The sequence below is a fragment of the Rattus rattus genome, chromosome 2 (genome assembly GCF_011064425.1).
Source record: "Rattus rattus isolate New Zealand chromosome 2, Rrattus_CSIRO_v1, whole genome shotgun sequence".
Taxonomy (NCBI): Eukaryota; Metazoa; Chordata; class Mammalia; order Rodentia; family Muridae; genus Rattus; species Rattus rattus.
In genome coordinates, this window is record NC_046155.1 from 91,734,542 (window position 1) to 91,756,201 (window position 21,660).

At 46.7% G+C, this 21,660-nt stretch overlaps 2 protein-coding genes across 2 annotated transcripts; both read left to right on the forward strand.

Moving 5' to 3' along the window:
* Window positions 1-8,277: 8,277 nt before the first annotated feature.
* On the forward strand, window positions 8,278-8,934 carry Ascl3 (achaete-scute family bHLH transcription factor 3). The gene has a single exon (XM_032892928.1). It carries the CDS (start codon window positions 8,289-8,291, stop codon window positions 8,811-8,813), a length of 525 nt encoding a protein of 174 aa, XP_032748819.1. The 5' UTR covers window positions 8,278-8,288; the 3' UTR covers window positions 8,814-8,934.
* Window positions 8,935-10,334: 1,400 nt separating this feature from the next.
* C2H11orf16 (chromosome 2 C11orf16 homolog) lies at window positions 10,335-21,459 on the forward strand. Its single transcript, XM_032892932.1, has 6 exons — window positions 10,335-10,385; window positions 10,879-11,063; window positions 13,369-13,525; window positions 15,780-16,014; window positions 17,244-17,316; window positions 20,906-21,459. Exons 2-6 carry the CDS (start codon window positions 10,897-10,899, stop codon window positions 20,934-20,936), a joined length of 663 nt encoding a protein of 220 aa, XP_032748823.1. The 5' UTR covers window positions 10,335-10,385; window positions 10,879-10,896; the 3' UTR covers window positions 20,937-21,459.
* Window positions 21,460-21,660: the final 201 nt, after the last annotated feature.

Genomic DNA, 21,660 nt, shown 5'->3' on the forward strand with positions numbered 1-21,660 from the left:
TCTGCGGGTGCAGAGAAAGACGATGTACTCCTAAGTACACAAGTAGTCAGACAAGCTGAAGGCCTTTAATGTCATAAACCAAGCATAATCCTAGCACTCAGAGGGCTGAGGCAAGAGAGTTGCTTAGAATTCAAAGTCCTTCTGGGCTGTGTAATGAGACAACAGACAGACAGACACACACACACACACACACACACACACACACACACACACGAAAAGACATGAATATATATGACAAAATTCATAAAGGTGATTGCTTAGTGGGTAAAAAAGCCACACAAACCTGAGTTCAAATCTCTAGGACCCTCATAAAAAAGCTGCATGCAGAAGTGGAGTGGACCAGTTATCTATGCATCCTGCCTCCAACAAGGTGGAGAGGCAAGGAGTGATACCATGGGTAGCCCTCTGTTCTCTACATGCACGTGGACCTGCATACACAGGAAAGAAAGACTCTTGCAAAACTGGGAATAAGAGGAGGAATTTCCCCAACCAGATAAGGAATCACAAACTGAACATAGTGGCTTTTCCTGTAAACCCAGCATTTGGGAAACAGGCTGGAGAGTTGCCAGGAGTTCAAGGCCAGCATAGTCTACAGAACGAGACCAGTAGCTCAAGAAAACAAACTGCAACAACTATATTTATGTAATAATAAATTATATTTACTGGCAGGAAGCTAGAAACCTTCTCCTTGAGATTGAGGAGACACAGATGTCTTCTTGTGATACTTTAACCTCACCCTATAAGTCCTCCCCCTTGAGATCGGGGAGACAAGGATGTCATCCTCTTGTGACACTTTTTAACTTCACCCTCTAAGTCCTAGCTCATGCCACAAAAGAAGAAAGATGCAGAGTAAGAGAGAAAGGAGACTTCTTAAGGATGACACTGTTTTCTAAGTAGAAAACCAAACAACAAGAACCTCTGGAAATAAGTGATTACATTCAAGACTTCAGAATGTTAAAGTCAGGTGCTTCCCTATGTACAAAGAGGGAACAGGTTGGAGAGAATTTGAAATTTAAAAGTACAACTGGGTCAGGGAGATGACTTAGCAGGTAAAAGTGCTTGCTACCAAGCCCAGTGACCCAAGAATCCCTGGGACCCACTGGGTAGAAGAGTGAACCTAATTCCTGCAAGCTGTCTTCTGAGTTCCACAAGTGAATATGCACGCACGCACGCATGCACGCACATACACACACAGGCACGCACACACACCAATGTTCATAAAGTTCTTAAAAAGTGAAAATGGGTGGGGATAGAGTATTTGTTTAGAATGCATGAAGCCCAGGTCTGATCCTTAAAGTCAGTTGTGGTAGCGTGTGGTTGTAATCTCAGCACTTGGGAGGTATATCCAGAAGAATCAAAAGTTCAAGGCTATCCTCAACTACTTGTCAAGTTTCCCCATCTCAAAAAAAAAAAAACAAAACAAAACAAAAAAAAAACCCAAAACAAAACAAAACAAAAAAAACAAAAAACAGAAAGGCTGGTGAGATGGCCGGTGGGTGCACTTGGAGGATCTGAGTACAGTTCCTAGAACCCACATGTTTGAGTTCCTAGAACTCAAAACAACCCATAACTCCAGTTCCAGGGGATCCAGTGCCCTATTGAGTACCCATAGGTTATATAGTGTACAGAGATCCATGCAGGCAAAACACCCATGCACATAAAAAAAAAATCTTTAAAAAACAACAAAAAAGAAAAAACTTGAAATATCTATGATTATATATTCTTCTAGAAAAATACTGCCTTGTGAAACAAAAGAAAAATTAACATTTAAAATTATATAATTTGGTTGGGGATTTAGCTCAGTGGTAGAGCGCTTGCCTAGGAAGCGCAAGGCCCTGGGTTCGGTCCCCAGCTCCGAAAAAAAAAAAGAACCCAAAAAAAAAAAATTAAATAATTTTAGTTTCATGTAGGGACAGGGGTGAAGAGAAAGTTCATATTCTCTCTGTGCAACCCAGAAGGGGTGTTCTTCAGGTTTCTTAAATAAGGAAAACCTTCATCTTGCTTCTTTGTAGTTAAGCAAGTCCTCCTCCGGCTGGACCAGAAGAAACATTGTATTCCATCCAGGAAACCCACAGGCCTTGGCTAGGTAGCTGCAGCTGCTGCAAAGGCATAGCCTCTGCCCACACGTGGCTCGTCTTCCCAACCGGATCGTGTTTCCTTGCAGGTGCATCACTTAAGATTAGGAAACCTAGGGGGTTGGGGATTTAGCTCAGTGGTAGAGCACTTGCCTAGCAAGCACAAGGCCCTGGGTTCGGTCCCCAGCTCCGAAAAAAAGAAAAGAAAAAAAAATTAGGAAACCTAGCCTTGAAATACTGTTCCGCCTCGGAAAAACTACCTTTGAAGCAACCGAGGTGGATACAGAAACCAAAGGATGAGAGCTGCTTTTATTCTAAACCAGGGCAAGGTCTTGGAAAATGTCTTTACAGCAAGCTGCTATTCTGGGCATCGATATCAAAGAAGACTTAGCTCAAAATTTGAATCTAGAGTCCAAATTTGGTTCCAAAATCTACGTGCAAAGCTGAAAAGGTCTCAGGACATCAAAAGCTCTAATGTAGACCAGGCTGTCCTCAAACTCAGTATACAGCTGAGGATAACTCAAAACTTCTGATCCTCTTGTCGATGCTTCCCAAGTGTTAGGGTCACAGGAGTATGTCGTCATGCCCAGATCTGTGTGGTGCTGGGGATCAAACTGGAGCTTCTTGTATTCTAGGCAAATGCTCTACTAAGCCACATCTCCAGTCCAAGACTCAGAGTTTTAATGGTAAAAAGAATGTCAGCACAACTGGAATATGCAGAGAAGTAAATGTGACATTAATTGCAAAACATGAGTTAATGGCAATATCAAATGTTCTAAAATGTTATGTTGGGCTGGGCATGGTGGTACACACCTTTAATCCCAAGTACTCAGTAAGCAGAGGCAGGTAGATTTCCATGAATTTGAGGCCAGCTTGTTCTTACTAGTAAATTCCAGGCCAGCCAGGGCTATATAGTCTCAATAAAAAAGTAAATGTTATGTATTGGGGCTGTGTCTTAGAATTACTATTGCTGTATGAAACACCACAACCAAAAGCAAACTGGGAAGGAAAGGGTTTATTTGGCTTACATTTCCATATCATTGTTCATTATCACAGGAAGTCAGGACAGGAGCTCAAACCTGGAGGTAGGAGCTGATACAGAGGCCAGAGAGCATTGCTGTTTACTGGCTTGCTCCTCATGGCTTGCTCAGCCTGCTTCCTTAGAGAACTCAGGATGATCACCCACAGTGGACCCTCCCCATCAATCACAAATTAAGAAAATGCCTTAGAGCGGAATCTTATAGAAGGATTCTCTCAATTGCGGTTCCGTTCTTTCCAGTGACTCTAGCTTGGGCTAAGTTGACATTAAAGCTCTCCAGCACAAGCCAGTGAGATGGCTCAGCAATTAAGAGCTCTTGTTGCTCTCGCAGAAGACCCAGGTTCAGCTCCCAGGACCCACACTGGGCCGTTCACAACCACCTGTAACTCCAGCTCCAGGGGATCTGGTGCCCTCCTCTGACCTCCAGAGTCACCTACACTCAGGTGCACGTATCCACACACAAAGGCATAGACACATAAATAAAAACGTAAAAATCTTTTAAAATAATACGTTTTCTTGAACTTAATGTAGATATTTCCATTTTCAAAGACTATCTTGCAGAAATTTAAGATTATAACATGGCATATATTGTATTTAGTTATTTTTAGTTAAAATGAAGACCTTTCCTATATATTTTAATAAACATTTTCAGGAAATGCAGGGTTTTTTTGCTTGTGTGTGCATGCATGGTGTGTGTATGTATGTGTAAGGTTTGTGTGTGCGTGTGTGTGATGAAAGGCTGTTAGGTGTTATCACTCTACATGCTGTTCCTTTGAGGCAGGGTCCTTCCCTGCACCTGGTGCTAGCCTGGTGGCTAGCCAGCACGCTCCATTGATCCTCTTGTCTCTGCTTGACTGCCCCCTACGTCAGCACTGAGATTATAGGTATGCATGCAGCTATCTTTGGCTTTTTATATGTGCTCTGGGAGATTTGAACTTGGGTCCTCATGCTTTGAAGCAAGCGCTCTTACCTGCTGAACCATCTCCCCAGCCCCTTCAAACACATTTTGAGACACAACAATGCTTTAGAATATTATATTATAAAATGCATTCTATTCATGATCGCCAGTTTCCCTGGTTTGTTGGTTTGTCATGAAGGAATCTATTTTGCCACTACAGAAGCACCAGCTCTCAGGGTCCTGTTGTTATGATGCACTACCCAAGAGATTTCACTCTGCAAAGGTCACATGGACCTTCTTAGTACTGGCCTTACTCTCTCTCCAAAAAAAAAAAAAAAAAAAAAAAATTGACCAGTATTTGCATATCATGAGACTACTATGTTTTTCATAAATAATTTTATATAAAACCATACAACCTGGATGGATGGGAGTACCCTCTAAACAAAAGAGTCTGTCCCAAGTGTCTAGTTTCAGAAGCAAGCCTTTCAGCTTAGATTGTCGGCTGCTGTCAGAGCTCCACAGTAGGCAGAAAAAAATCAGCTAAGCCAGAGCCAGCCAGTTCTGTTTAGCTATAAGCTACTTTGCATATTTTCACTCAATGACCACCTATAAATCAGGTTCAGTCAGACTCAGTCCCCAGTACAGCATCTTAAACTACAAAGCAGGTAAGAGACATTTCTCCACAGTGGCCCACGGGGAGACCAGGATTCGTAAGGAAAGCCCCAGGCACAGTGGATAAAAGCTTGTCGTCTGTAGCATTATGTTATTGTCTTAAGAAATTGATGACTCCCCATATAACGCAAGGCTCAGATTGTCCCCCTGATGAAATCTGAGGAACTCCGGTTCTGGCATCTGGCACCAGCGTTGCTGCTAACTTTGAAACCTTAACAATTTACCATAGCGTCCGAGGAGGGAGGGTAGGAGGCAGCTGTAAGCCGCCCCCAGCTCTCACATCCCATACTTTAACTGTATGCACAATGGTGGGTTTTTTATTTTTTTTTTAATTCTAGATATTTTTTTAAATTATGAAAGTTGACGTTTTTATGCTCAGTGGAGCATTAAGAATCTCTGAGGATTTTATCATTAAGACTTCATTGTTTATTTCCCAGAAGAGCTCTAAGACAGAAACCTGAGATGGGCCCGAGGTAGGTGTGCTTGTCAGCCATGCGTGTAGATGGACGTCGGAGGGTCAGCATCAATAGCCATTGCTTTCTTTTGAGATTGTGCTCAAGCCCCATACACACATCCAGACTCCACCAGGCTCCCTGTCTTCCCTTCTTCTTGCTTCCATTTTCCTAAATTGTATGGCTACATTCTCTTGTGTGAATTAAGTGATCATATGTCAGGGCTCCCTGAGGGGTGGAGTCCTTGGAAATGCTCAGTAGAAAAGCCTGACCGTCAATGTGTCTTCAGATGCACCATGCTTTAAGAATTAGTCAAAATCTCATTAAAATGTACAATCTTAATTACCTGCGGTGTAAGCGAATTACTCAGGTTTCACCTGGGTCAAGAGTTAAGATATTATTTAAGTTATTTTTCAGGGTAAAAAGCGTGACCCACAATAAAATTCTGCACAAGTGGCTTTGATGACATCTGCTTTACTTTTGAGGAACCTGGCTGTTCTAGTTTCCGGTCTGTTGCTGTGAGAAAACACTGAGACCAAAAGCACCTTAGGGGAGGAAAAAGTTTGTTTCAGTTTTTTTTTTTTTTTCAGAGCTGGGGACTGAACCCAGGGCCTTGCGCTTGCTAGGCAAGCGTTCTACCACTGAGCTAAATCCCCAACCCCACAAGTTTGTTTCAGCTTACAAATGATAGTGCATCATCAAGGGGAACAAGGCAGGAGCTCAAGGAGCGGGAGCTTGAAGCAGAGACCAAGGAGGAACCCTGTTTACTGGCTCTCTCTGGCTTGCTGACTGATGTCTTCTGCAGCCCAGGGTCACCTGCCCAGAAAATGATGCCATCTGCAGTGAGGTGGGGCCCCCAACATCAATTAATACTTAGGACAATACCCTGGGGGCTGGAGAGATAGTCCAGCTATTACAAGCATTTGCTACTCTCCCAAAGGACCCAGAAAGGACATCAAGCCACTTGGAACAGCCTATAACTCTAGTTCAGAGGATCTGTGTGTGTGATCAGTACCTGCCTCTGTGGATACCAGGCGTGCATGTGGGGCATATACATGCATGGAGACACTCATGTATAAAATAAGAAAAGCAAACTAGACGATATCCTGATGGAAGCCCACAGGCCCGTGAGATGTAGGCAACCATCCCCTCCGTGACTCTGGCCGTGTTACGGTGATATGGTTTCATTTTGCTTGTCACCTGTAGGCAAAACTAAATGGTGCAGGCTGCGTTCCCATTCGCCAGTTCTGTCTCGTTTTGACACAGGGTCTCCTGGATCCCAGGCTGGCCTAGGTTAACCTTAAGTTTCTGGTTTATTTGGTGCTGGGACTTGCACCCAGGGCTTCATGCGTGTCAGGCAAGTACCTTCCAGCGGAGCCGCGTCCTCTGCCCCCACTCGCTGGCTGTGGTGGCTTCAGCACACCTGCCCTTTTTTCTTAGCCTCTTGAATTCCTGACTTGGGAATTTCCTAACTAGTTTCTTCTCTCCCCAGCTTTCCTTTTTGACAGAATTCTGGCTCCTGTTTAATCTTCCAGAGATGTTTGTCTTGTGTTAGTTACTGTGGGTCATTTGGTCAGTAATTTGGAATCTCCCATTTCCCGTTCCTCCGTTTTAGTTTTTAATTGCTGCTATACTCACTTATCCTCCCCCACACTCTTTAGCACACATTTTTCCAGGCACTCACTGCGTTTCCAGCCAGTCCCACTGTGGCTTCTTACAACCCTTTCCCTTCCTCACCCACAGTCCGGCCCTCCAGCCCCGGAAGCCCTTTCTGATTCTTATCTTTTCAGAGGCTTTTCACAAAGATGGAAACACTAGAATCTGGTCTTAAAGCCGGGTCCTTCCCTCACCTGTAGGGTTCCTGCTGTGCTCAGGTAAAGAGGATCCAGAGCCAAGTTAGGTGTGGTGGCACATGCTAGGCTCCTGCCTCAGAGAGCTAACGACTATCTGGCTGGCAAATACAGAGCAAGGCCTGGGCTCAAAAATACAAACAAATGGAAGAGAGGCATGGTGTTACCTCATCCTGCCCGTAAGCGTTTAGTTTGCTGGCTCCTGCTGTGCCTCCTTTCTGTTCAGTGTGCAAAGCCTGTGACTCCGAAGGACACTGGACAATTGCTCCCTGAGAAGCAGCCCAGGAGTTCCAGTCCTCTGCCGCTGGAGGCCCACGGTCAGGTTATGTAATTACAGGCATGCTCAGACCTCAGCAACTGTGCTCTGGAGACATCAATGTTTTGATTCTTCACTGTAGGGGAAACAGAAACCAGCTTTTCCCATGAGGTGCAGAGAATGGGGCTCCATAAGTCTCCATCTGTGAAGAAAAAGGAAAACACCTAACTCCAGGATTTCATGCATCACTAGAACTTCTAAAATTTAAACCCCTTTAACCACTGCAGGATAGCCAATATCTCAAGTGGGTATATTCCTGAGCAAGCAAGGCTCAGAGAGGCTTAAGGAACTGGCCTGAGGACACAGAACAAGGGAACGTCAGGATTGAGCCTCTAAAGGATTTGCAATGGAAGCACACAAGCACTCCTTCCCTGAGTCCTAGGCGACAGGTGAACTAGAGTGTGCCTGGAAAATCCACTGAGGCTACTTTATACAGCCAAAGGCCAAAAAGTAATGGCTGTGTAGCTCAAGGCACTTTGCTGATCATGGGCAAGACTCTGGGTTCAGTGCCCCCAGCACCACACACACACACACACACACACACACACACACACACACAGAGAGAGAGAGAGAGAGAGAGAGAGAGAGAGAGAGAGAGAGAGAGAGAGATGTAATAACAGTTTTGATGAAGAGAAAATTAAAAAGTCCTCTCCTTTCTACCCCCCTCATATTCTCTCTCTCTCTCTCTCTCCTTTCTTGTTGTTGTTAGTGAGGTTAGTTAGTGTTTTGAGACAGTTTCACTATATAGCCCAGACTACCCTCGAACTCACAGCTATTCTCCTGCTTCATCCTCTTGAGGGCCAGAGTTACGAGTCCCGGCCACCCTGGTACCTCTACACAAATTACTATAACCCTGTCTACTCTTCAATATGAGGCCTAAGCAGAAGTCTCTAAGACCTGGATCTTGAAGAAAGTAGATCAAAACTGTTCTTTTAACCTGGCCAAACTGATAAGCACTCCTGTGTTTCTAGGTGAGAGAGGAAACAATGGACACCAGAAGTTACCCGAGCCCTCCAGACAGGCTCTCGGTCTTCGCAGAGTCTGCCCACTTGCCACTGTCCAGGCCCTTCTACCTGGACCCCATGGTCACTGTCCACCTATGCCCCGACGCCCCGGTGCCGGCCCCTTACACGGACGAGCTGCCTCTGCTGCCCTTTTCCAGTGACACCCTGATCATGAACAATTACGGGGACCCATACTCCTTCCCCTTCCCTATGCCTTACACCAACTACAGGCGCTGTGACTATACCTATGGGCCGGCCTTCATCCGCAAGAGGAACGAGCGAGAGAGGCAGCGAGTCAAGTGTGTGAACGAAGGCTACGCCCGGCTGCGACGGCACCTGCCGGAGGACTACCTGGAGAAACGACTCAGCAAAGTGGAGACCCTCAGAGCTGCCATCAAGTATATCAGCTACCTGCAGTCTCTCTTGTACCCGGATGAGACTGAGACCAAGAAAAACCCTCGAACAACCAACTGCAGCTCCCTGGACCTGGCTCTGAGAGTCATTTGAGTCAGTTCTTCCCCAAATGGGGCCTGCAGCAGCAGCAGCAGTCAGTAGATCTCATTCACGTGGTTTCGAGGACACAGCAGTACCCCCAATACCAACCTTCATTAAATGTTGCTTACCTGGGTTTCAGATGTACTGAAGTATCTCGTGCAGATTGAGAATCCCACGCTGGTCTCTCTGCTTTAAGAACTCTGAGAGTACAGGAGTTCCCTGGTTCTCTGCACTTCCCACACACAGCCTTGGCGAAGGCTCTCTTCAAAGTATGGAAAGCTGGATATTTCCAATTAGTTTAGACGCATCTTTTTTTTTAAGATTTATTCATTTATTATATATAAGTACACTGTAGATGTCTTCAGACACATCAGAAGAGGGCATCAGATCTCTTTACAGATGGTTGTGAGCCACCATGTGGTTGCTGGGAATTGAACTCAGGACCTCTGGAAGAGCAGTCAGTGCTCTTAACCGCTGAGCCATCTCTCCAGCCCTAGACACATCTTTTTCTTGCAGTTTACACACTACTTTCCAAGCCTCTGGGACTGGCTAGGAAGATGACTGGGCGATTGAGCACTCACTGGGCAGGCAGGCAGGCAGGCAGGCAGGCACACACAGGGCTTGGAGGTCAGACCCTCAGCATTTCACGCAAATACGGAGGGGGGTGGGGTGGTGGTGGTGTCATAGCCTACCTGTAAATCCAGCCTCTGAAGGTGGCGGCTGGGCGTCTCCAGGGAAAGCATGCGGGCAAGCTCTGGGTTTGATTGAGAGACCCTAATTCAGTGAATAAGGTAGAAGATCGATCAAGATCAAGGGTGATTCAAGCACGTGCACAACGTGCACAACATGCACACACACATTCCCCATGTGTGACCATACATATGTGAACATACCTATATACACATGCATAATATATGCACATGAAAATGGAGGGGGCAAAAAAATTTAAACAACAACAACAACAACAAAACCCCCCAAAACAAAATTGTTGAGTTTAAAGTTTCACTTTGTCTCCATGTTGGGATCTTCATCCACAAAATGAAGAAAATAATAACAGTAATTTCCCGTGAGTTTACTCAGGGACTAACGGTGCCTGGCAGCTAATCAGGATTCCCGACTGTTGCTTGTTATTACTTCATCCTTGTGTAGTGCACAGCATCACCACTGTCCAGTCTCGCCCATGTCAGGGCATCTTTAGCTGCTCTGTGGGACCTTGCTTCGTGCTTGCACAGCAAGCAGTTTATCCTCTGAACTATCTTTCCAGCCCCAAGTCTCTTGCCTGCACTAGGAAGATGCTGTCAGCCCTACAGGACTGCCCTAGAATCCCTGGAGATAAAGGGAGAATCCAAAATTTGCCCTTATTTCTCCACCTTACCCACAACTCTTAAGCTTCCCAATGCTTCCGGTCATCCTTTGCACATGCTCAGTACCTTCCTGAGCTCTGTTGTAGCCTGCCGGCTCATATCCATAGTAACCTGCTTGGCAACCAAGAGTTGTTGGACCAATGCCATGAGCTCCAACTGTCAGATGGGGCAGAGACTGGGTGGGACAAGGCTGAGGTCTAGGCCAGATTTGCACTTTTAGGTAAGTCCCTTTGGGGTTCAACCTCTGACTTTGGGCAGGGGTAGACCCTAATAAGTCTTAGGTGGCAGCTGCTACCTCTGAAGTCCACAAAGGGGATGGTCCTGAGTCTTGTAGGTGACCAGGTTAGGAGGGGACTTGGTGGCCTCTGCTGGGGGTCAGTTGGTCAGGGCAGGGTGTGTAAAGGGAACAAGCATGCTCCAAGGAGTCCCAGCCACTGGGGTCCTCCAATCGGAGGTCAAACCAACTGGAGCTGAGCTGCCAGGTGTTTCCTGTGGCTCATCTTTGAAGAGGTAACAGACAGGGAGTGGCAGCGTCTGAAGAATGATCAAAGGATTCGCTAAGCCCCTATCTTAAGTTCTTCAGTCCACCCTAGTTCCCCAGGGACATTCTGAGTTAAGTATTCCAAAGGGGAAACTCTGGGTGTGTGTGGGAACCCTGGGGTGTGTCCTCTGCTGGGCCGAGGCTACAGCTGTGATGCCTGTGTTTGCTCCAGGTGGGCACTCTGAAAGCCATGCAGCCCTCTACCAGGCCTGGGCTGCCGCTGCCCAAATGCTGCAGTGTGGCCACAACCGTGAAAGCCCCTGACCTGCATGGTGCGGTGCCACCCTGGGACAAGTCCGTCGCCTGTCCCTTTGCCACACAAGCAGCCTGGCTGCCCACACACTGCACAGTCACCAGGTACCATCCTCTGTCTCTCCTCCTTCCTTTCTCCTCTTTTCCTGGTCCTAATGGCACTTGGATGTCCTCAAATGTCTGGGATTTCCCAGAACAGCATCTTCAGTCAGCTCTCTAAAGTGTGACTATGAGAGGACAAAGGAACTTCAGCCTGTAGCAAGTCCTAGGAACCAGATTGCCTGGGATAGGGACACACCAGTCCAAGTGATCAACTTAAATTTTTTATTTTAGAATATGGGGGTTGGGGATTTAGCTCAGCGGTAGAGCGCTTGCCTAGCAAGCACAAGGCCCTGGGTTTGATCCTCAGCTCCGGGGGGTGGGGGGGTGGGGGGGTGGGGAGGGAGGTTTAGAATATGGGTGTTTTGCCTGCCTAAGTCTGTGCACTACATGCATACAGTACTGGAGGAGGCCAGAAGAGGGCAGTGGATCTGCTAGAACTAGAGTTACATACAGAAGATTGTTAGAAGTCATGTGGGTATTGGAAACTAAATCTCGATCCTCTTCAAGAGCAATGAGTGCTCTCAACCACCAAACCATCTGTCCAACACATTGCTCAAGTTCTTAATTTATTTGTTTGGATCTCCCCATTCAAAACCAAGTAAAGCATCTTTTTATTCAGGTTTTTGTACAAAACAGCTTTTTCAAAAACCTAGACCCTCTTGGGCTGGAGAGATTACTCTGCAGTTAAGAGTGATACTGCTGGGCTGGAGAGATGGCTCAGTGGTTAAGAGCACTGGTACTGAGTTCAAATCTCAGAAACCACATGGTGGCTCACAACCATCTATAATAAGATCTGATGCTCTCTTCTGGTGAGTCTGAACACAACTATAGTATTCTTTTTTTTTTTTTTTTTCTTTTTTTCGAGGGGACCAACCCAGGGCCTTGGCTCTTCTGGTGAGTCTGAGCTAAATCAACCCCTATAGTATTCTTATACATAATAAATAAATCTTTTTCTCTTCCTCTGTCTCTGTCTCTGTCTCTGTCTCTGTCTCTCTCTCTCTCTCTCTCTTCCTCTCTTCCTCTCCTGGCTTGACACGATAAAAAAAAAAAATCTTTTTTTAAAAAGTGCAGGGTTGGGGATTTAGCTCAGTGGTAGAGCGCTTGCCTAGCAAGAACAAGGCCCTGGGTTCGGTCCCCAGCTCCGGAAAAAAAAAAAAAAAATGCATACTGCTGTCGCAGGTGATCTGGCTTCAATTCCTAGCACCCATATCAGGTGGTTCACAAATGCCTGTAACTCCAGCTCCAGGGAATCTAAACACATACAATCCTAAAAGTAACAATAAATATTTGAATTAAAAAAAAAAAACCAAACCTGGGCTGTGGTGGCTTTAGTCCCAGCACTTTAACTCTGGCAGAAGCAGGGAATTCTTTGAGTTGGAGGTCAGCCTTGTCTACGCAGGATAGCCAGGGCTACAAAGAAAAATCCTGTCTTGAAAAGCCAAACCAAGGGCTGGCGAGATGGCTCAATGGTTAAGAGCACTAACTACTGTTCTTCCAGAGGTCCTGAGTTCAATTCCCATCAACCACATGGTGGCTCACAGCCATCTATAATGGGATCTGATGCCCTCTTCTGGTGTGTCTGAAGATAATCATATACTCATATACATAACATAAATAAATAATTCTTTAAAAAGGAAAAAGAAAAACCAAACCACAAAGGTCAGGTCCCTCATTCTGCTACTGCCCCAGGCCAGAGAGCCCTGCCACTGGAGTTCCCAGAATTGGTCTCATCTTCCACTACTCCTTAGCCCCTTCATGAGCTTCTCTGTACTTCCATACCCTCTGACCCCTTGAGTCAAGTTCCTTACAGTTTGGTTCCCTGGTCACTTTCTAGTATGCTGTCTACTGGCTTGGGACTCACCTCCCAGCTCCTCTTTCAAACGTTCATTAACACAAGTATACAGTTGGTTTCATTGTGGTCACTGTGAAACAAATGCCCGGTCCAAAAACTGCCTTCACTTTCTGCTAACTCCAGAAGTTTAGCCGATTTTACAGGAAGTCAAAGATTGCCACATTCTTCCCATTTCCTGCTGCTCACACCCTTGTCATCCTCATGCAATGAGTCTCCCAGCTCCGCTTCAGAGGCGCGTTTCCTTCTGCCTTTCACTCACTCTACGTTTAACCAGGTGAGAACTCGCACTACGGCTCGCACGTGGAGAGTCAGTGTTCTCCTTCCACAGTGTGGAATCTGGGGATCGAACTCAGATCATCAGGCTCGGTGGCAAGCGCATTTACCCTGCGAGCCATTTCTAGGGTCCTCTCGATGTCTTTATGTTTGCGTTCATCCCTGATCTCCTTGCTTTCCCAGGTGTGGTTCCTGTTGCCCATGTTTTCACACTGCTGACCGGCAGTGGCCGGGGCTCAGCTGGCTGGGAAGAGTCGGAGATACTGCTGGCTCCTGGGTCCTGGCCAGAAAGGAGCAGGATGGCTTTTATTATCTGGCTCAGATAAAGGCTGCACCGGAGGCAAGTCCTTCTCCCCAGCAGCTCCCCACACTCCGCTGGTGCCCTCGTCGCGCCTGAGGTGTCTTAGCTGTGTACGTTCAGGAGTTTGGTTTTTGGGCTAAGTTGCCGCGGCTATGTGGTGAAGAGCCACGCAAAATGAGCAGCCGAAATGACCGAAACTTGTTCTCTCCCATTTTTTGAGGCAGTAAGTCAGGTGTTTCAAGGTCGGTTCTCTCTAAAGCCTACAAGGAAGAGTCTGTTTCCTGTCAGTCTTGTAATTCCCAGTATTTGCTCAAAATCTTGGGCTTTCCATAGCTTGCAGAAGTATCACCCTGATCTCTGCCTTCAATTTAACATGGTTTTTCCTCTGAATATTATTCTATTCAAATTTCCTCCTTTTCACAAATATTTTTACTTATGTGTCTCTGTGTACTTTCATGTGCATTGGTCAGAAGAAGGTATTGGCTCTGCTGGATCTGGCTGACAGGTGAGCTGCCTGATATGGGGCCTGGGATCTGAACCCAGGTCCTCAACAACAGCAGGTGTGCTTAACCACTGAGCAATCCCTCCAGCCCCACAAATCTCCTCTTGGTATAAAGACATCAGTCAGATTAAGGGCCTGCCGTGCTCGCTGTGACCTCATCTTAACCAATTCTACCTATAATGGCCTGATTCCTAAAAAAGATCACAGACTGGGGTCCTGGGACCAAGATTGAGTACATTAACTTGCAGAAGGGGAAACACAATTCATCTCTTAACAGCAAGAAGAATGTCCATGTGTTGTTCAGGAAGATCCGGCGTGTTGAGTCATGGCCATGAGCCTCAGAGAAAGAAGAATGAGGATGTGCTACTCCCCACACGTGCTCTCACACACAACATCTTGTTCCTGAAGTGCCAGGGGCCAGGCCTAGGCTCGACTTCAGTGGCAACCTACTTCTTTTGGACTTCTCTTCCTAAGATCAGTTTATTTTAATTGTATGTGAGTGTATCATGTGCATGTAATGCCAACAGAGGCCAGATGAGGTCATCAAATCCCTCCTTAACTGGAGTGAGAGGTGGGACCCAAACATGGGATCTCTGCAAGAGCAGCAAGTGTTCTCATAGCAACTGAGCCATCTTGGGTCCCAAGTTTTAGTTTTTTGTCATAGGACCTCATGTACCCCAGGAGGCCCTGAACTCGGTCCTTCTGGTCCTCTTGCTCCACCGTGTTTGGTTTATGTGGTGCTGGGGAGGGAACCCAGGGTCTTGTACATACCAGGAATGCTCTCTGCTATGCCCCCAGCTCCAGTACTTTTCTTTTAAGAGTCATATATGTGTGTGTGCTCATGTGTATATGTGTCATGACATGTGGGTGGGACAACGGGACAGTTGTGCATCCTAGGAATTGAACTCCGGTAGTCAGGTTTGGCTGCAGGCACCTTTCCCCACAGAGACATCTTGCTTGCCCCATCTTTTTTTTTTTTTTTTTTTTAAAACAGGGTCTCAGTCTGTAGCCTCAACTGCCCTGACACTTGATATGTAGCTTAGCATGGTCTGGTACACAGTACAAACCCCCAAGCTGTCCCCAACAAAAGCAATTCTCCTGCCTCCACTTCCCTTGTGCAGAGATTATAAGTATGTGTCACCATACTCTATCCCTCTGTTGGATTTTAGGTCCTTTTTTTTTTCTTTTAAAGACTTCATGTGTATGAGTGCTTTGTGTAATGGTTTGAACGAGAATGACCCCTATAGGCTCCCATATTTGAATGCTTGGTCCTCGGTTGGTGGACCGGTTTGGGAAAGGTTGGAAGGCATGACCTTGTTGGAGGTGTCTCAGGGTGGGGGTGGAGGCGTTGGTGGGGTTGGGCTTGAGGTTTCAACGCATTCTCAGCTCTTCTGACTTGTACCTGTGGATCGAGATGTAAACCAGGTATCATGCCTGCTTGCCTGCCTGCTGCCATGCTCCCCACCATGATGGCCATGGGCTCTAACTCACTGAAACTGAGCCCCAAATAAATCCTTTCTTTTATAAGTTGCCTTGGTCATGGTATTTTATCAAAGCATTAGAGAAGTAACTAAGACAGACTGCATGTATGTATGTGCAGGATATATGTGCCTGGTGGCTACAGAGGACAGAAGAGGGAGTTAGAGACCCTGGAACTGGAACCATAGGGAGTTGCGAGCCTCCATGTGGGTGCTGGGAACAAACTCTAGCCTCTGTAAGGGCAGCCGGTGCTCTTAATTATGAACCATCTCTCTAGCCCCAGTGTTAAATCTTATTGTTTTTCCCCTATAGCTGGAGAAGCGGGGGGCCCTGGTTGTGGAATTTGAGGCACCCCTTGTCACTGATGTAAAGCTGCCAGCCCAGCAGCGGAGAGTGGTGTTTCCAGAGGATGTCATTCAGTTTTCACCATCTGTGCCACACTCACTGCAGCTGGGAGACAAGGTGCTGGCACCCTGGGGACCGGAGCAACAGCAGTATGGCCCGGGCACTGTTCTCTTGGGCTTGAAGAAACAAAAAGGACAAAGAGGTAAGGGAGCTACCGTGACCCTGAGGGAGGCCTGTCATGGGGGGGGGCACTACTGGTGATCAGAGCTCAGGGGTCTTAGAACCACAACAGAAAGAGCCCTTCCAGCATTCCTGGCGGCCTCCTGCAGTGGTGGCTGAGCCATGGTCCTATTTTCCGGGCTATATGATACGTTTAGTGTCAGGAATGACAGACACTGGTGGCTTATGCCGTAATGCTAGCCTAGCACTTAGAAGCTGAGCCAGGAGGATTGCTGCAAATTTGAAGGCAGTCTAGGCTATAGAGTAAGAGTTTCTCAAACAAACACACACACACACACACACACACACACACACACACACACACACACAAAAGCAGGGGTTGGAGAGGTAGTTTAGTAGTTAATAGGACTTGCTATCCTTACAAAGGACCCGGATTCAGTTCCCAGCGCACACACGGAAGCTTACATCCTTCTGTAACTCCAATTCCAGTAGATCTAATACCCTCTTCTGGCCTCCCTGAGCACCATGTATGAATGTGGTACACTTACATATATCCAGGCAAAGCACTTGTACATATAAGTAAAAATTAATAAAGAATATTTAGCAAACAAAACAAGAAACCAAAAAAAGTATAAAGTAAAATCAAGGGAAACAACCTAAAAACAACCTAAAATTACCATGTCTATATTGATCACCTAAACCATAGCATGAGCTGGGTGTGATGTTTTGTGTGTGTGTGTGTGTGTGTGTGTGTGTGTGTGTGTGTGTGTGTAATTCCACCATTTAGTAGGCTGAAGCAGGAGGATAACGGATCTGGAGTCAGCTAGGACTACATAATGAGACCTGTCTCAAACTCAAACCAATAAACCAAACATCGTTATGTTGGTAGTGGTGGTGAAAGTATCTAGAATCATGGGAGACTCACTTCCCCATTATCACCAAGTCCTCCAGGGACTGACAATCCTCTCGAGCCAGCGAAACCGCACAGCTTCTGCTGAGGCTTCACTTTGGTTCTGTATGAAATCCAGGCCCTTCCGGGTCATCTTTAGCTGAGGAAGCAAGCAGGCACCATTAAATCGTCCAGAACTGATGGTCAGTGAGGTACAGGAGAGGGAGACGTTCCCACAGGCTCTCTGGGCACAGTGCCACATGGCGATCCAGAAAGAGGAGAGGGGTGGGCTGAGGCTTTGGCTCTGGGGATTCCAAAGAGCCAGGAATTCAAAAGGAAATGTCTCCCTTTTCTATTCATAGCATCTAAAGAAAAAGAAATCCCTGTTCACTTCTGGAATGGCAAGACAGCTAAGGTGCCTCTGGACAGGGTCAGGTGGGTGCCCCCCAGAGTCTGGAAGAAGGCCGTGGAAAGACTACAAACACCTCACACCAGGGACTGCCACCGTTCTTGTCTCTGGGCACCTCACTGCTCTCGGCTGGGACCCAATACTGGATGCACTGCACACAGGCATCCTCTGGACTCTTCCTTCTTATGCCCTCCCTGCCTCTCCTGTGCCTGCTGCCAGCTTCAGTGTCAGAGCAGCTGCCCTCTGGTGGGACCTAGCTGGTGGCCTCTCACCGGGACCTCAGAGCTCACAACCAGAGAACTCCCAGAGCCAGAGGAGCAGCCCACAGCTCAGCTCTTGTCCCTACAAGGTCCTAAAGAGGTAGCAGTGTTCAGCCACAATATGTCCTCTTCCTTCTCTTCTGAGGAAGAAAATTCAGAAAGGCACCTGGAGGTGGGACTGCCTCAGAGACAGATGGTAAGCAGGGCAGTCAACACTGACCCCATCCTTTCTGAGACATCTCTGCGGCAGTGCAGCCCCCACAAGCCTGAGTGGAGGTACTGGAGGAGAAACGGGCCTGAGCCGCCCCCTGGCAAGCTAGGTATGTTTACCGGGGGGTGTGGTTAGCTTCCTGGGCAGGGGCTAGGGGCTGCATGGGTCTTTTGAGAATCAGGTCCACTCTGGTGGGCTTGGGTGTAATGAATGTATGGAATGCAAGCTGTGGGGGAGACTGTCAGATGAGGGAAATGGCAGCTTCGATGTGAACAAGGACTGATCGGTTGATTGTGCTCTGATCTGTACCTTTATTTAATATCTTCCTCTTCCTTTTTGAGACAGGCAGGGTCTCCTGTAGTGCAAGCTGCCCTTGAATTACTCAATAGCCAAAGATGACTTTGAACTCCTGATCCTCCTACCTCTACCTCCTGAGGTGGGGATTACAGGCAGTCGGGTTTCTGTGGTTTTTGGGTAGAGCCCAGGCCATCATGAATACTTAGGCAAATACTCTACCAACATTCTAGCCGTATCTTTCCTTTTCTGTCTTCACATCTGCAACAGGGCACTGCCTCCAGGTGTTGATGAGAGCCAAGACCCCAGCAAGTATAGAAACTGGACCTTAGATGTTGGTAACTAGGTTGTATGGTCCACACGGGCCCTCAGTAAGAGTCGGGGAGCACCACATTTTGCTGCCCATTTTACACCTAGCAGATACTGCGGCCACCCCTAGCTTCTCCTTGAGCTGAGGATTACGGAGCACACCTTGGTGGGTTGGAGATGTGTGTTGTTGTCTGCCTCGTACCTATCCTCTCTAAATTGCTCTCAGACTACATGAAGAGCAGAAGCCTAGTAAGAGGGCAGTGCTGCATGGGGTAGGTGGCCTGGAATAGCCTGGGTTTGACTTCGGAGGCCTGTTGTCCCTGATACACTGAGGAGGGATCTGTGGTAGGCATACTATGACTAAGAGTTAGAACACCAGGGCTACAGACTTAAGGGCCACTAGATACAGTGCAAACTGAGCCCCACTGCAAGTCTTTATTTGAAGCCATTGGCTTGTTCCTAGAACAGCTACTTAGCCAACAGGACTATTCAGCCCATGAGCAGTTTGTTCTCACCACAGAAATAAGTCTTCAGTTCCAGGAAGTTGAGATTTTGTTTCTTCTTTCTTAGGTGACTCCCCTATATCCAGGGTTGGTAATCTCAGCTCTCAGGAGGCAGAGGCAGGTAACTCGCTGAGTTCAAAGCCAGCCTAGTCTACAGAGTAAGTCCCAGGACTACAGAGAGACCCTGTGTCCAGCATGCCCACAGGGCAGCTCACAATTTCCTGTCAACCAGGGAATTTGATTCCCTCTCCTGGCCTCCACAGGCACCTGCATGTACATGGTACAGCTATACAGATATATACACATATACATACATAAAATGATCTTTTTTTGTTGTTTTGCTTTTCAAGACAGGGTCTCTTTGTATATAGTTCGGGCTATTCTAGAACTCACAATGTAGACCAGGCTACCTTCAAATTTAGAGCGCTATCTGCCTCTGCCTCTGCCTCCCAAGTGCTGTAGATTAACGGCTTGTGCCAATCATTGCCAGGCTAAAATTGAATCTTCAAAAAATATATAAAAAGAGAAATGTTTCTTTTGTTCTTGGGTATTTTGTTATATCAGAGGAAAAGATTAATTTCTGGAGCTGGCCCAGGGAGCATCATCAGGTATATTCTAAACCTACATAGAGAATATTCTAGATGGTGTGTGGGAAAGAACCATCCCCAGCTTTCTTCCTATTTAGATCTAGTCCTGAGAAGTCCCATCCCCTGCTGTTGTTGTCTCAGCATTTTGACAGTCTGTTTATGTAGCCCAGACTAGCCTGGTTGTAGGATTATAGGTGGAAGCCACCATCCAGATGCAGTACTGCCTGTCATGATCAAGTGGCAAAGATGACTCGTGTACAAAGCCATGTGTGAGCCAGGGCTGGAGACAACACAGCAGGTGACAGAGCGTTTTCCTTTCCAGCTTTGTGTCCTTGTAAGGAAATGTAATGCTTGACTTCCAAATATAATTGGTATTTAATCGGTACTAAGTACCAGCACTCCATCAAACGGTACTTGATACAAGTCTGCCAAGTTCCCAAGAGCCACTGGTTTGTGGGTCCTCTGCCCTCGGAACATGGCTCTATGCATTCCCTTACAAGGACACTGGCAAGAGAAAGGAAAGCTGCTACCTACTGTTGTCTCCAACACTGATCCCACTATTGATCTTGGGTTTAGGGATAAGATGTCATCACAATAAGATACCCAGGAGCTAGCTCTGAAAGCTACCAATATGAAAACATGGCGACCTCAACCAGAAGCTGAACACAGTGAAGTCAGGGCATTTGGACAACCAGAGGAACAATGTCCTTAGAAGAAAGCCCTGAACATTTGGGAAAAGCAGAGTGTCTGAGCAGGGCACTGGAGGAACCCCTTAAGTAGTTCTTTCCGGGGTCGGGGTCTATTCTACTGAGAATGGTAAAACTATGGCTCCTTTCCTATAGCCACACATGGGAAACCACACATACCCACTGTTTCGCCTATGTCAGAAGGCTTACAGGACCCACAGAGTTCATCGTAGGCTTCCAGGAATATGTGCAAGGGTCCTAAATGTTCCGAGCACCCAAGTTGGGCAGTTCACAACCACCTGTATCCAGCTCCATGGGATCAGATCCCTTCTTCTGGACTTGAGCATACTCACAGCCGCAGGCGCAAAGTCCATATATAAACACATAACTTTAAAAATGGAGATGGCTCATTGGCTAAGAACATTTGTTGCTCTTGCAGAGGACCCAGTTTGGTTCTAGCACTCATATGGCAACTTACAAGCATCTGCTGGCCACCATGGGTGCCAGGGACACCAGTGGTGCACATATACACATTCAGGTAAATGCTCGCACACATAAAAATAATCTTAAAGAGCAAATCAGGCATTGTGGTTCATGCCTGTAAATCCCACGATTTGGGAAGCTCCAAGTCTGATGCCAGCCTGGGTGACAGTGTGTGCTAGGCCAGTCTGCTACTACACTGAGATTGTCTTATGTAAAACACAAAGCAAAAATCTTTAAAACTACAGTCAGCATATATAAATTAAGATTTTTTTTCTCTTACAGGAAGTTAAAGGATCACGAAGTAAACGCTTGAAAAGAGTAACCCCAAAGAATAGTTGACAAAGGAACAGAGGAGGCTGAGCGGTGGCAGACAAGAGTGCCTAAGAGCAACCGCTCTGCGGAGACCTGCAGGAAAGCGGCATCTGGAAGAACGTGCTGTGCCTGCACACAAATGGGTGGCCATGCCTTAGAACGCCTGGCCAGTGCCCTGAGGAACTGCTCAGGACACCTATTCACAGAGGGACAGGCACGCCCACTGCTCTGGGCAAAGGCATCCCATTTGTACTGTCTTCTTACAAAGCCTACAGCTGTACATGGGAAACACTGTCTTTCTGGTTTTTTTTTTTTTAAAGATTTACTTATTATATACAAGTACACTGTAGCTGTCTTCAGACACACCAGAAGAGGGCATTGGATCCCATGGTTGTGAGCCACCATGTGATTGCTGGGATTTGAACTCAGGACCTCTGGAAGAGTAGTCAGTGCTCTTAACCTCTGAACCATCTCACCAGTCTATCTTTCTTTCTTTTTAATACCAATAAAGTGAATTATTTTTATTTCTAATCTCTCCCTTCATTACCATAATTAACATGTATTGGGAAAGGCTGTTCAGACAGCACCATTATGTCACTGTTTTTGGGCACACAGCATGGGGGACTTCTATAACTTCAGGTTAAAATGAGCTTGAAAGAGAAAGACTCCAGTTCAGAAAGGCTGCCCCACTACAGCCAGCATTAAACCCAGGATTAATGCATCAT